Here is a 15531-nt window from a genome sequence, read left to right on the forward strand (position 1 = left end):
CAAACACCCTTTTCTTTCTATGAGTATAGTTGACACAAGATGGACGAAGGGAGTAGAGTGAACTCTTCTTAGGATCTGCCAACACAGAGACACATTTCTCATTGAATACGCTATCACTCTGGCCAGCTTGACAGCGTGTATTCATACCTTACCTTTTTAGTCTGGACTAAATCTAAAATGTTTTTGGTGTGCAACTTTTGGGCTGCTGTGAATACAACCCAGAGAACTCTAGTGCGGACCAAACAGCCAGTGCGAAACCTCGACGCAGAGGTGGTCTTGCGGCGTATGGTCCGGACAAACGACACAGGATTTCACCAAAAACGTATGCATGTGCAAATTTCATTCAATCAATGGACAAAACGGTAAACTTATGGTCACATTGACATGATTTGTTCAGTAACAAGCGTATGCGGGAGATCAGAGGGTATTGATGCAACATCGATTTATGTGTTAATATGTAGACAACATTCTGTCTCCTCCTTCTCTCCATGTCGAATTCCTACATATGTCAGCCAACGTACTGATAACCAATCAACATATTATCAACCCATAATGCCTGTGGCTAAGGAATCCTGTCATGCACGAATTTGTGTTTGATTTTAGGTTTGGTCAGAACCATGGTGCGCTCACTTTCACACATAAGGAGAACCTCTTCACGATGCGTTTGGAAGTGAACCAAGACCACCTCTGAAAGTAGACCCAGTGTCTGCACTCTTGGAAAACAGATAAATCACCTAGCTGAGATATCAAGGGCCTTTTACAAAGAGATGCTCTGACCAAAATAACAGAAAACGCCCCATTAGATCGGCGTGCATCCGATCAAAGCACAAATTTGATCTACATTCGAACAACCCAGCAATCAGTGTGAATACAATGTATTCTTAATACCAGTACACACACTTGCTTCACAACAAGTCAAGGCTTTTTTCTTCAATGCGCACAAAAATAATTCCACTCTGAATTTGGAAATTCCTTCGTCTTGGCCTTGCGAAGGATCAGCCTCGTGTTGTGATTGTTTTACTTTCTGCTTTTCTACCCGTTTTGACTATGTGAGATGTTTAGAGAGTGTGTTCTGTACAATAACACAAGGCATTGGAGCTCTTCGGCCCTCCTAAAGGAATTCCCTTAAGGCCGCAAGGAATCTTTTTCGTTTGTGCAAACAGAGAAGATTAACTCGATGTGTCAACAGTAATGGAATCTCCCCCTATTTTTTGTCTCTGCAGCCCAAAATCACCATGCATTTCGGAGCCACGGGTCACCAATGAGGCTTTCTAAATGTTTACCTGGCCCCCCTTGAATGGCTCTTACACAGGCTCTCATCATAGAGAGCAGACCACGTAAATCACCTGCTGTGTAGTCTAGAAATCAGTAATAAAGAATCCTCATCAGCCGCATGGGTTATGTTTGCATTTCATAGTTCATCAAGTGGCGGCTTAAAGGGGCTGTGAAAGACCACGAAGATGAAATGGAGGAGGAGGAAGGGTGGATGAGAAGAGGAGGAGGAGGGGTGGGTGAGAAGAGTAGGAGTGGTCCTGGAAGGGGAGGGGATTGAAGTGGTCACTCTGAGAAAAAGGTAGTGAGGGCCAATTAGAGCCATGTGTTCCTTTATGTGGCAGGACAGAAACTTTAGGGCAATTTAATTTGGGGGGGGGGGGAGAAAAAGGATAAATTCAGACCTTATTATTCTTTTTTTAATCATTTATTGGGGTTTATCTAAACAAATCACTGCGGACCTACATTGGAGACTCTGCACTTCAGTTTTTATAACCATTTTTCATGTTACGTGCAGCATTCGACTAACAGCAGTGAGTTTCACTTGGAATAGATGCAACATTTTCTCGTATAGCATGCCCGCTGATTTGTAGAACGTTTTTGTTTAGTTTGTTTTGGCATCTTGGATTGATTTATCCCCCCTTTTGACGTGGATCCAGCATCATTGGTACCCAGACATGAAACTTTGCTCAGTGGTCGAGGCTGCTGTGACTCTTCTACTCTTTCTTCTGTTCTCACCTGCACAGGTAAAAAATAAACATACTTTTTATTTAATTACAACGATTTGGAAGTTGTCCAAGTTCAACGGGGAAAAGGTGTTGCTTTCATATTTCTCCGTCATTGACATAAAAAAAGTTGAGTATATCCACCTCATTGGTAGCATATTTAAAAAAGCAAGTTGCTCTGTGACAGTCACATATATATATTAACTGTGGAAAATGATTTAAAAAAAGTTTGCGTGAATAGTGAAATGCTTTAAAATACAAACGAATTCCAGTTGCCTTCAGTTTTTCATAGAGTTAACAGGCTTACTAATTTCATTTAGCCATATGCCACTTGGAAATTTTGACCGCAGAATATCATTACAGGATTAAATGATATTTCAACTATTTAGGCTTCCAGAATTTTTAATTAACCATACATGCCATCCATTTTGGACTATAAGGCGCACTTAAATTAAAAAAAAAACTCTTTCTTTAATTATAAACTACATTGGACTATAAACCGCAGTTCGCCACATTTTATTGTGGTATATTTAAACCAAAAATCCATGCAATAGCAGAGTTTAAAAAAGGAGAGAATCTAGCGGTTAATAGTCCAAAAATTATGGTAAGATATTTTTCCAGAGGCCATGGGTATTTAATTTTTAACAATACAAAAACCATTAACCGCTGAGGTATTTAAAAGGGTTATACCACCTAAAGTGATTTGGTTGGCATGTACAGTAATCCAGCAATAAATGAAGACATGGTAGTGTTTCCTTGTAGCGTTGACTGCTGGAGAATTTGCATAATGACATAAGGGTTTGTCTTTAGTGGCACATGCACTCTTGCTGCTGCTTGCTCTAGTAATGTGTTTAAATCACCAGCACATTCTGCATGTGCTGTCAATGAGGGTTTGTCACAATTTGTTAGAACTAAAACTGCATGGTCAATCAAGAGGCTGCATGAAGAAACTTATTGACTAATTCAAAGTCAGCTTTCTAGAAACAGTGTGGCTACAGCCCAGCAAGAGTGGTATCAGCATGTCATCAATAACCATGATAATCAAATCATTGCCTGTACCTAGTAAACACAACTGACTTTATCCAGGCCCATTGGAATGCAACTGAATAAATGGCCTGCCTACATGATGATTGACAGCAAATATGAAGAACTTCGACATGTTGCTAGGAACACTCTGGCGGAGTGCTTGTTATTTCTTAGTTTGAAGTGCTTCTTTTTAATGAGTCACACAAGTCATATATGCACCTGACTGCTTCAACATCCCCTGGGTGTTTTTGTTCATGAAAAAAGAATGTCTGTACTAGGGTTTTGGGCAAGTAGAACTTGAGTTTGCTGGCTTCTGAGATTTCAAGCAAAGTAAAGCACAATAAGAATTCAAATATGTTCTGATAATTTCAAAGTGTACATTGTTTGAAATCACTCAAAACACAGGCGCTTCATCTCCACGATGTTGAAGTTCACTGTTAGTATTGCATGCATAGTTGTATACTGCAGATCAAGGGAAGGGAACCTACGGCTCACGATCCGTGTATTACACTTTTGATGGGTGCATATGACTCCCCGATAACATGATAACATGTAAGCTAGAATGTGAAAACTGTTGGTGAGAGGGCACCAATAGGAGCGTCGCATTGGCACACCACTCTGACGCCACTTTAATCATCTTTTTTTTTTCTTTTTCATTAGACTTGCATATTTTCTCATTAATACTCATTGATTAGCAACAGTCTTACAATATTATTAAAAGAATTCAAAGATGCTTTGTAAAGTGTTGAAATTACAAAGAAAAATGCACCCATTGCACACAACTGGTGGATGAGTGGTTAGCGTATCGCCCTCACAGTGGGAGACCTGTGTTCAATTCCAGGTCGGTCCACCTGTGTGGAGTTTGCATGTTTGCCCAGGCCCTGCGTGGGTTTTCTCCAGGTACTCTGGTTTCCTCCCACATTCCAAAGACATTCATGGTAGGCTGATTGGACGCTCTAAACTCCCACTAAGTGTGAGTGTGAATGTGAATGGTTGTTTGTCTCCTTGTGCCCTGCGATTGGCTGGCCACCAATTCAGGGTGTCCCCCGCCTCTGTCTCGAAGTCAGCTTGGATAGGCTCCAGCACCCCCCATGACCCTAGTGAGGATAAAGCAGTTCAGAGAATGAGATGAGATGAGACATTTTTATGTATTTTGACTTTTAAATTCTGAGTAAGTATCACATTTGCACATGGAAAACAGTTCTTTGGCTGCAGGGATTTATAATACATCTGCACAAATGTTAGATCTCCGTGAGTGTCTTGTTTTTCTCTTGCACACACCCGGTTGGGATTTCTGCACACTGACCTACAAGCTGAAAGGAGTGGCAATGTTGTGGCATTTCTCTTCAGTTGTAATGTCCTGGCCCTTGGGACAGTTGCAATCAGGAAATATGGATTTCTACTTCCTAGAGCAGAGAAGACGGAGCTGTGGCGTTTGTGGCAGCCGTCTACTCAGCAGACTTTAATCTCCCATCTGGATGTAATTTACTGTGGTTTACACAGCGAGAGCAGCGTTTACTGTAATGGAGACCACAATTACCACTGCTCAGCCTTATCGCAAGACCTGTCTTGTGTGTGCTTGTGTGCGCGTGTATGTGTTTAAACAGGACGTTGTGTGTGCGTGTGTGTGGGGTGGAGGGTGCCTCTGCATGTATGTGTGTGTGTGATTGGAGTCCTATCGAACACCTGTAAATGAATTAATGAAACATAAGTATACTACATGAATTATCCCAAGGAAATTGTGTTAAAAAATACCAAGTATCTGGTCATAGAATTTTTAAAAATATATATTTATAGGGTCAAGATGTTCCATTTTTCATTCGTTTGCGATCTGACATTCAATTTGAGTAATAAACAATCTGTATTGGAGGAACAAGCAAATAATTCTTAACAAGTAGCCTTGCTATTGCACTTTCCCAACAATGTTAAATGTTGTTCTTTGCTGTGCACTCTGGTTTTGTTATTGTTTATTATGGTGTGATGGTAGAATGACCTAATCATCTTGACCTAAAAGGCTGTGGAAACAAATTTCCCTTCTTATCATCCATCTAAATATCTCTGGATCAGCCTTTTTTGTGGAAAAAATTGGCACACCTCCAGGTCTCGGTTTACTGTAATGTCAGGGGCAAAAGATACCGACCATTGATGGCTTTATGCATGCAACAATTGGGTTCTGTTAAAGTGGAATATCCGTTTAGCACGTACGTTGGCACATTGCCCAGTACTAACACGGGAATTGTGATGAAGGGCAAACCGAAGATGATGCTCAACATAGTGGCTGCAAAAGGAAAACTTTAGACCACAGGTGTCAAAGTGGCGGCCCGGGGGCCAAATCTGGCCCGCGCATCGTTTTGTGTGGCCCGAGAAAGTTAATGATGAGTGCCAACTTTCTGTTTTATGATCAAATTCAAATGAAGATTATAGATGTATAGGGAATATTTCCTGTGTTTGCTCATTTTAAATCAATAATTTCAGACGATTTGTACAAATTTGAATGTCCAAAAATGATTGAAAAAGCTGTCAATTTATTAATCAATTAATTTTGGCAGCCTAGTTGGACGACATACCGGCCCTCCGGATGAAATCGAAACTACAACGTGGCCCGCAATAAAAAATTAGTTTGACACCCCTGCTTTAGACTATTGAATACACTTTACTTATTACAATTGGTCCCATGTAACACTATCTTTTACAAAATATTATGCTGATTATTAGGGTACACAGACTAAGTGATGAGTCAACAAGATTCTCACAGATATACATGAGATCTTTTGGATGCTGATAGGAGGGGCATACATAAGTATCTGGCAAACTGTGAAATCAAAATGACTAGACAGGAACACGAAATGAAAAGAAAGAAAAAAGTCAACAAAACCCAGATATGGCCATCATTTATTCCACTGAGTTTTAAAACAATCAGTCACCAAATTCTCTACAGTTTAGAACTTATGTCTCTAATGTTGACAACATGTACATTTAGAAGCTTCTGTTGACCTGGCTCACTTGAGGCACTGTTTTGGCACATTTATATATTCATGCTCTGCTTAAGTTAAACTGCCCCAAAGTGTACTCACAAAGCGCAATGGGACCACCTCAGCGATCCACCTGGTTACTATCAAACCTGTAATGGTCCTATTTTCACATTTAGTGTACTAGCTCACATATACACAACACGAAACACTCTCCTTCTGCATGGTAAATAAATACAGTTGCTGGCCTTCAGCTACTGTGAGAGCTTAGAGAATTAATGTTATGGTCATGGTGTCGATTATGTGGCATCTGGTGCTCGTGGGATGAAGAACGGATGAGTGAGGAGGGGTGGTGAGATCTGGTTCTCACTCGTCTAACTGCCGTTGTGTTAGTATTCACTTGTTCTGCTTTGGCGCCTCTGCTTCTGTGTGGTCTCAAGAGTTAGGACTCAGGACACTATAAAACCAACACACAGTTCTCCCTTGCCTTTGGCATTTTAAAGCAGCTCAATGTGGAAAAAAATGCCAATGTTATAGTAGCAAGTTTGTTTTTGTTCATTTTGTTGAAAATATCATTTTAACGGTTCATTATATGTCAGTGCATTGACAAATTGGACCTTCAGGCATGAATTTTCTTCCCAAGCTTTCGAGGGTGATTTAAAAAAAAAGCTTTGTTTGTTTGTGTTTTGGATTAGATTGGATTGGATAACTTTATTCATCCCGTATTCGGGAAATTTCATTGTGACAGTAGCAAGAGGGTGAGAATGCAGATACAGGAAAGGCATAGTTACACATAGTTACAAGTTAGACAACACAGTCGCAAAGGCCGCAGAACAACAAAGCAAAAGCACAAAGTGCAAAGCAAAGTATATGGGATCATTAAGAATCATCAAATCAAATCTTTTGATACTTAATCATCATCAATGAGTTCTGATTTGGATCACTGCAGGCATTTTCATCCCATGTCTTTGTTTTTTATGGAGCTCATTTTCACTTACATTTACTGTCATTAAATGATATCTCAATACAATATTCTGCTGGGCACAATCTAAAAAAAATGATAGGTTGATCCACGTTAACTATATAGAAGTGGACAGTAAAGAGACCCTGTGTTTGACAAGAAAGAGTCCAGGATTGTCGTTAGTGTGATGGACAGAACACACTCCCAATCATTCAAGTTGACTATGTGCCTAATATGAAACCTAGAAATACCCATCTTTGTCTATTTATGCTGTGGCTTGATAATATGTCAGTCCTTGTTATTTGTGATTGCAAACCAAATCATCCACTGCATTGGAGCTGCCCAAATCTAAGGAATTGGAGTCAGATGAGTCAGATATGGTCTGAGAGAGCACAGCTGTCTTTGGAAGATTTGTTTTGGAAATCTGTTTTATTCTGTAAACTTTAACCTTTTTTGTGTGATTTCATCACTAACAACTTGCCACACCAGTTGTGAAATTCTGGATGTAGTCGGTCAATATTCCTTTTTGTTGTTATTCTTCTTAAAAAGTCTGTTCAAAAGTAAAAATGGCTGCCTTTGAATTTTAGTTAACTTTTTTTGTTGATAATATGTCAAAGTTTGTTCAGGTGATGCAAGTGTCGCATATCTAATACTGTGCTGCGTACTAAAATTCCAGTTTGTTGTGGCATTAACATTAAGAGCCTTATTATGATTATTGCTAATAGAGATGGAGTTTTGCAATTGAAAAAAATCTTTACTAACCAGATGTTTTACATCATTGAAGCAGTGATATGAGATGACTTGTCAAACTCAAGTAATAACTTTTAAAGACACACCATCCCTTCCCAAGTTCAGGAAGTCAAGAATGTTTGACTGGTTGCGGGAAAAAGCGATGATGACCTTCGAGACCTCCGTGAGGAGGATCATGGTAGAGTGATGCAAGAAACCAAGAAAGTCAGAAAGTGCTCTTATTCCCAACTCCCACTCAAGATTAATCATAGCAATACCGTAAATGATGTAAGGAGGAAAGAAACGTCAACATGATGGCTCTCATATAACCTTCTTAACTAATTAGCTGTCTTTGACGGTTATAGACAAGTTCGATGAGCTCTAAAAATGATTTTTTTTAACCCTGATAATTCTAAAGTTATATTATTAAGTTATATATATAATAAAGTTGCATATTACCACATAGAAGAGTGAAAATATATGAACAGATCTACTGTTTTAACTGCTTCTTTAATTGTATTTAATAATTAACTCTCTAGCTGCCAGACACAGTGATAGACATCCAATCCATTTGGACTGGGAGAGATGGCAGCAACTGAATGATCAGTGAATAAAGCGAGCATCATAATGGAGGTGAAACATGATAATTCGCTGTCAGCCTTCACAGTTCAATTGATTTAAATCACCAGATACTTCTGGGCAGCTCTTCTGATCACAGCCGCATCGGATATAGATGCATTCTCTTCATTGTAAGCCTCCATCGTTGACAATGGTTGGAATATCCTGCCGGTCTCATCACAATCAGAACAGCCATCATAAGATCCCAAAAACTTATGATTTGGCCTCTACCTTAAGCAGAACTTTACAGTCACTGTTTATTAGCATCAACCAAGTGCCACTACTGGTAACTCAAAAGTTCAAACAATAAATGTGACTGCTGTGACCTCTCCATTGAAACATGTTGTGAACGTATGTAAACATTGAATCACTTCGGATCAGGTGCCAGAGACCATTGGCTGCCCTCCAGAAAACTTAGGTTTTCTTCTTTCTTCATGCATTTTAATTTGGTCCAGTTGGGTTAAGTCATGCATTTACACCTCCATGTTAAGTGATTAATAATACTTAGAAACAGACTGTTTCTTCCCAAGATTAGACAAAGAAAAGTGTTTATGTATTCATGAATTATATGATAAACAGGCCAAAGGAAAGTATTTGACAAGAATTAGTACCACCTTGTATATCTAAGGGTGCCCCAATTGAAGAGTGGTTGGTGCATCAGCATCATAGTTTTGGGGTCAAAGGTTCGACCGCAGGTAGCCCGGGCCCTCACTGTGGTGAGTTTGCATGTTCTCCCCGGGCTGGTGTGGACTTTCTCCGGGTACTCTGGTTTCCTCCCACATACTAAAAACATGCATGTAGGCAGGTTGAATACTCTAAATTGCCCTTATGAGGTATGAGTGTGAGCTTGAAGTCCAGGAAATGAATGAAAGCTATCATCTAGGACAGCAGAGTAGATGTGACCTTTAGCAATAACGGAAGCTGAAATGTGAGTGGATAGCCCCTTAGTTAGCCCCACTATTGTATTGTATAATTTAGCTGCAAGAGCAAGCAGAGATACTTAAGATGCTCCTTTATCAAAGGAGTTGGTTGCCTGGAAACGCTTAAACACCTCGAAAAAAATATCTGTCACTGATGAATTGTCGATAAACAGACTTCCCTGCACTTAATCTAAGTGACATAGGTACAAGACACTGGCTGCACTTTAATGGGGGGACCTGTCATGTGAAAGACAGTGTTATGGCAGCAGGACATTCCTGTTTAAACACATTGTCTGAGGAAAATGTACTGTGCTGACAGATGGTATCCTCAAACTTATTTTTCTTCATAACAGGAAGAGGATGCATTTTGGACAGCTGCTCCAAAAAGCAGCATGATCAGGGAAAGTCATTGTCTGTCTGCAGATTGTTATGTAACTAGGAAAGTAGGAATTATGATAGTTTGGCAGAGACCGTGCATGAGGATTAATTTTAATTCATATTCTCTACCCCACATGGTGTGAGGAAGAGATCTATGTTTTCATAAGCATGTAGATTGTTTGTCATGTGATCCTGGGAATTCAAATGACCCAATTTAAGCCTAAAAAAATCTAAGTACATAAACAGTTTGGCAATCTGAGGGACCAGATCATCATTCATCCATTTTCTGACCCACTTATTCTCAAAGGGTCACAAGGGGAGCTAGAGCCTATCCCAACTAACTATGGGCACCAAGCGGGGGACACCCTGAATCAGTGGCCAGCCAATCGCAGGGCACAAGGAGATGGGCAACCATTCACGCTCACACTCATACCTAGGGCTAATTTAGAGTGCAACCGGAGTACCCAGAGAAAACCCACACAAGCCCAGGGAGAACATGCAAACTACACGCAGTGAGGACACACCTGGGATTAAACCCTCAACCCCAGAACTGTGAGCCGGACGCACTAACCACGCCTGGCTGCTTTCCTGATCATATTGATTTATTTTGTTTGCTGCCTTTAAATATACAACATAATTGTGTTGAATATGCTTTTGAAACACGTTTTTTTTAAATCAAAACTCATTCTCATCCTCAGAGTCTACCCACTTTGAGCATCAACAGCACAAGTAATGGTGAGTACTTTGGATTGTGTTTAATTACATTCATTGACTGAAATATTTGTCATTGTTTTCCGAATTGGTCAATTTACCAAGTAATACACAGTAGGAAAAAATGATACATATTTTTTAATGTTTTCTCTAGCTTGTGTGTGTGCATTCTGGTAATTATGTATGGATGAAAGATATTTAGTGTTCAAAAGATTGAAATTGGGCTAATGTAATAAAATAACTTTAATGCAAGACAGCATATCTCACACTACAAAAATATATAACCAAAGCTGTACCTGCTACAAGCATAAATATAAAAAGACTCCTGATCCAGAGTAATTGGAGATGCAACAGCAAAAACAACAACTCAAACAGGAAATTATTGCCTGCTAAAAAAAAGATGGAGAGTGAAACTTTTGATTGATTTTCCTTTTGCAATGAATGACAAAGGTGGTTCTGCTCACTAAAATTCCCACTATTACAAAATATACTATGATTATTGATGATTTATAAAATCTATTTGCTGTAGATTGTTTAATTATTCAGGAAAATGAAGAAAAAGAGTATTTGATTAATTATTTGGAACTCAGAGTCACGTTCACGCCCCTATCATCTGTGAAAGCTTCTAGCCCCTCCACGCCTGCCGTTATAAGCAGCTGTTGTGGTGTCAGGCTGAGTTCTGCAAGCTCAGAGGTCAAGTCACTCCCAGAGGTGCCGGTGGGGCAGCTCAGCTCCAATGGGGCTCCGTTCATGGTCGTATTTCCCATATTTATTTTCTCTCCCTTCTCTGTTTGGTCAACTATAGTCGACCCTGTTCCTCTCCCAGTGACTCTGTAAAGGGGACACTTTTACACACTTTTACCCCATGGGAAAACTTACTGTACCTTATGTAAGTTTATGCATACTTAACAGTGGACTGTCTAATATGAATAGAAACCTAAAAGATTCATATCAAGCGCAAGTATGTGCATGTCAAAACTGTAAAAACTAAAAGCATCTTTAAAAAAAAATCGAACTCAATTTAAAACAAACTGTAAAACATTGATGTATGAATATAATACAATTTTGCAGGCCTTCTTATAACATAATTCTGTTCTACTTCCTAATACACATATGGAAAATATAATACAAAATTAGCCCGCAACTATTTTGTTTGTTTGAACTCACTCACAATGTGGGAGTGAGTTGGTGAACCTAAAATCTTGACTACATCCTTGCAGATGTATAGGACTATGTATGCATCCTGTGATTGTTTATTTAACAGTATATGCATGGCATATTTTCTGAGCGAGTGAGCATATACTGCACATTCATTTTCTAGCAAAATCCTTATGACACTGTGAGGTGTGTTTATGCAAGGAGCAATTTGATTCAACCGAAGATGAAGGTTTCCGTTTCAATGCTCAAGGAGAATTAATTGCAGCTTTTTGGATGTAATTGTGTAAGCATCACCAACAGTGTTGATGTTCCAAGACGTGTGGGCTCGGAGCTTGTGTCGGACCATTGAGAAACTGGTGGAGGTGGTGCAGGAGTACCCATCAGAGGTGGAACACATCTATAGCCCCGCCTGTGTTCCCCTGGTTAGGTGTGCAGGCTGCTGTGGCGATGAAAAGCTTGAGTGCCACCCCACCCTCACCACCAATGTTACAATGCAGGTAGGTTCCTCTGAGAATGCTGGGCTTCTTTATTGTTACTCATCCCCACCCTTTGTTTCTTTCTCAGCTGCTGAAAATAAGGCCGGCAGACCTTGGCGAGGAATATGTTGAGATGACCTTTGTGGAGCATCAGACATGTGAATGTAGGTAAGAAATAACGACGAGAACATCATATCTATAGCATCTTTATTGTTGGGCGGCCTGGTGGCGCGAGTGGTTAGCGCATCGGCCTCACAGCTCTGGGGTCCTGGTTTCAAATCCAGATCACGTCCACCTATGTGGAGTTCTCTCCGGGCCTGCGTGGGTTTCCTCCGGGTACTCCTGTTTCCTCCCACATTCGAAAAAAACATGAATGGTAGGCTGATTGGCCACTCTAAATTTCCACTAGGTATGGCTGTGAGTGTGCATGGTTGTCCGTCTCCTTGTGCCCTGCGATCGGCTGGCCACCGATTCACGGTGTCCCTCGCCTCTGGCCCGGAGACAGCTGGGATTGGCTCCAGCACCCCCCGCGACCCTAATGAGGATAAAGCGGTTCAGAAGATGAGATGAGATCTTTATTGTTGTTATTTTTTCCATGTAGAGACTTACTGGCCACATCAATAAGGTCATTTAGATGTTGTGATTATGTAAGAGCTGTATCATGTGAAATATTTGACTTTATAATCGTAAAGCACTTCAGTCAGAAATATTAAACAATGTGCATTTTACTGTTCTTGTAGTTCACAAAGGTATGGAAGTACATGGCATCATACTGAAAGTACTCATAGACCACAAGAACATTAACAACCAAAAGCTTCATCATCATGTATTTTATTTAGAGGCCCTTTCAAATGAAACACCATCACGTTACAGAAAATGCACAAAATTATCCCATTTTATCAATCCTGTGCCTTATCCCAATTGACTTAGAGTGAGCGAGTATACAGCCTAAAGTGGTGGTCAGCCAATCGCATGGCGTAATTGGACAAACAACTATGTAAACTTGGAATCTGGCCAGTGGACAATTTTATTCTTCTTCATTGGGAAAGTGGGAGGGAGCTTGCGTGCCCAGAGAAAACCCACATAGGGTATATGGACAAAATTTACACTACGAATTATGTGGGTTGAATCCATGAAGACATACTTTTCAAAAGGCCACAGGGCTGCTTTTGCAAAATTTGACAATAAAAATATACACAATTGTAAATTTTGTATATTGCGGTTGAATTGCATTTCAGAATGCTGGTGTGGCTAGTGTGTTGACTTACTAATGTGTAAACATATTTTTATGTATTTTTTGTCAAGTCAATGATGATGACAAAGCCTATGTCCGATTATTATTATATCTTTCCTTCGTATAAATATGTTGAATTTCATGTTCCTCAGAGTCAAAAAGCCTGTTGGGAAGGTTGAAAGGTAATTACTATAACATTATTAAAAAAAATTGAAGAAAATGCATTTTTTACTCATGTTTACATTTGCTGTAAACCTTACTACAGGAAAAGGCAAAGAGGAAAAGGCCGGAGGAGAAAGGAAAAACAAAAAACAAAAGATTGTGACAGGTAAAGATCCAACACGGTAGAAATGATGCTGATGGCTAAGCAACGAAAAAGATTTCATGTCATGTCTTGTGTCGTGTCGTGTCATTCAGGTGCCAGATCCCTCGAAGATAACTGCAGCAGCCACCCAAATCCCTGCTGCAGTGTGGCCCGTTGATGATTTCCAGCCCAGCGACAGCATCAAGTGTCTCCTTTCGCTCTTCTTTCAAGGCGGAGTGTGCAGCAGGAGACTCCAAAGATGTTGGTTGTTGTGAAGACATGCTCATCTCGTGATGAGCACAGTGTTTGTGATGACAAGGTTCAACAGAAAATGTGCTTTCATTTGGTGGAAAGCCTGCTGTTATTCCGTTGACACAATGGACACACACCTGGGAGCCAAGTGCAATGTAGGACCAAAAAGACTGATTACAATAGTTATGGTAATTGTTACATTTCTTTGGTATTTAAAGTTTGTTACTCGTGTTTATTATCTATATTTATTGATAGAAATAAAGTTGAAAAAATGGAGTAAAATCTATATGCTTTGTGCAAACCTGCCTTGACTCATAACACAGTAAAATGTCTCCCTCTTGTGTCTGTCAGAACAAGCACATTTCATTACTAACATTTGAGATTCAAAAACCTGTCATCAATGTGCTGAGGTAGACTACAGAGCCACCCAGTTGCCAGGGTAGAAAAAAATACTTTACATAGCAATTATTTACCCACAGATTATTATACTGTATCTACTGTTGAGCAATCTTTTCCCACAGTTTAGAAATGACCCGGAAACCTGAGTCCCTAAATTCACTGGGAAATACTTAGTTGACAAACAAATAAACACTAGGTCAGGGATGACGAACATGTTAGACACAAAGAGCAAACATTTCAAACTGCAAGTCAAAAAGCCACACCATGCAGTGACCTGCCAAAACAGACACACACACACATACAAAAACACACAATTAAAACCATAATATCCACCATAACATTTCCCCTAACAAAGCAACACGCCAATCTGACAAATTATTTTTTAAATATAATTTATTATTTGTTTTTATGGTTCCTGATAAATTTGAATGTGTTTTAAGAGAGAATAAAAATAAGAGAAACATAAGATGAGGTAAAGAGCCACAGTATATACAAAATATGATAAGTAAAGAGCCACATTCATTTTGGCAGGGAGACACGTATGGCCACCCCTGGCCTAACTATAGGTAAAGATTACTAAACTGTGGGTGCAAACAGATTACTAAACTGTGGGTACAGATTGTCTACCCTGACATCCGGCCGGCACCGTGGTAAACTCCTCGGTGTCTTCATAATTTGGATCATGACTGAACACTGAACATTTTGTAACTAACCTAAATGACGAATGTGTTTTCCAATGAACCAAACCAATGTCCCCAAGATTATTTTGCATTAATAAATGAACTGTGATTTGTTACATTTTACTATGGTATTTTTCTTTACTTGAAAAGAGGTTCAAGTGTGTGTGTGATATATCAATAATGTCTGTTTATGAGTGCCAATTTAGGTATGGATTTGCCTGGAGTTACTGAGTGATAAGCATTGTAGTCATTTTTCCCCAATCAAAAGAATGAAAACAGGTATAGCCATACAGCAAAAAGGTTTATGCTTGTTTTTTGTTCTTTGCTTGTTATTCACACATCTATATGTTTTCCTTGTATCACATTGCACAAATCCATACACCTTGGTCCAATGAATATCATCTACAATTTGGTTTCAGAATAATATAGCATAAGTAGCACATCTAAATTCCTTATGAAATGAAGAGCAAACACTTTAATTGCATTTTTATGTTGTAAAAACATTAGCCCTATTTCTGAATTAAAAACAGTGGGAGAAAAAAATGAGACATAAGGGCAAATTAACGTTTTTGAACAGCGTAATGGCGCCAGAAGGGATATTATCAAAAGCAAAGGTGTAGTGCTTAGGAGTAATACAAAGTTATAAGTTCATACTAAGACATAAAACACTTGCCGTTGAAAAGTTCTTAAGAATCCAAGATGATTTTTCCCCAGTTGTT

The 15531-nt window shown here is 39.5% G+C and overlaps 1 protein-coding gene across 3 annotated transcripts; it reads left to right on the forward strand.

The window, feature by feature from the left end:
• Positions 1-1628: 1628 nt before the first annotated feature.
• Positions 1629-14928, forward strand: pgfb (placental growth factor b). 3 transcript variants are annotated; one of them, XM_077621039.1, is made up of 8 exons: positions 1629-1805; positions 1881-2018; positions 10297-10333; positions 11756-11964; positions 12032-12111; positions 13330-13359; positions 13443-13505; positions 13595-14928. In XM_077621039.1, exons 2-8 carry the CDS (start codon positions 1950-1952, stop codon positions 13614-13616), a joined length of 510 nt encoding a protein of 169 aa, XP_077477165.1. In that variant the 5' UTR covers positions 1629-1805; positions 1881-1949; the 3' UTR covers positions 13617-14928. The 3 variants fall into 3 exon arrangements, with proteins under 3 accessions (XP_077477165.1, XP_077477166.1, XP_077477167.1); XM_077621040.1 differs by having other exon boundaries at positions 1932-2018; XM_077621041.1 differs by having other exon boundaries at positions 1629-2018; positions 11768-11964.
• Positions 14929-15531: the final 603 nt, after the last annotated feature.

The sequence above is a fragment of the Stigmatopora argus genome, chromosome 15, assembly GCF_051989625.1.
Source record: "Stigmatopora argus isolate UIUO_Sarg chromosome 15, RoL_Sarg_1.0, whole genome shotgun sequence".
NCBI lineage: Eukaryota > Metazoa > Chordata > Actinopteri > Syngnathiformes > Syngnathidae > Stigmatopora > Stigmatopora argus.

Coding starts and splice junctions, on each gene's coding strand:
- pgfb (XM_077621039.1), top strand. CDS start 1,950: ATGAAACTTTGCTCAGTGGTCGAGGCTGCTGTGACTCTTCTACTCTTT. Junction 10,334..11,755: donor CATCAACAGCACAAGTAATG/GTGAGTACTTTG, acceptor TAATTGTGTAAG/CATCACCAACAGTGTTGATG. Junction 11,965..12,031: donor CCACCAATGTTACAATGCAG/GTAGGTTCCTCT, acceptor TTTCTTTCTCAG/CTGCTGAAAATAAGGCCGGC.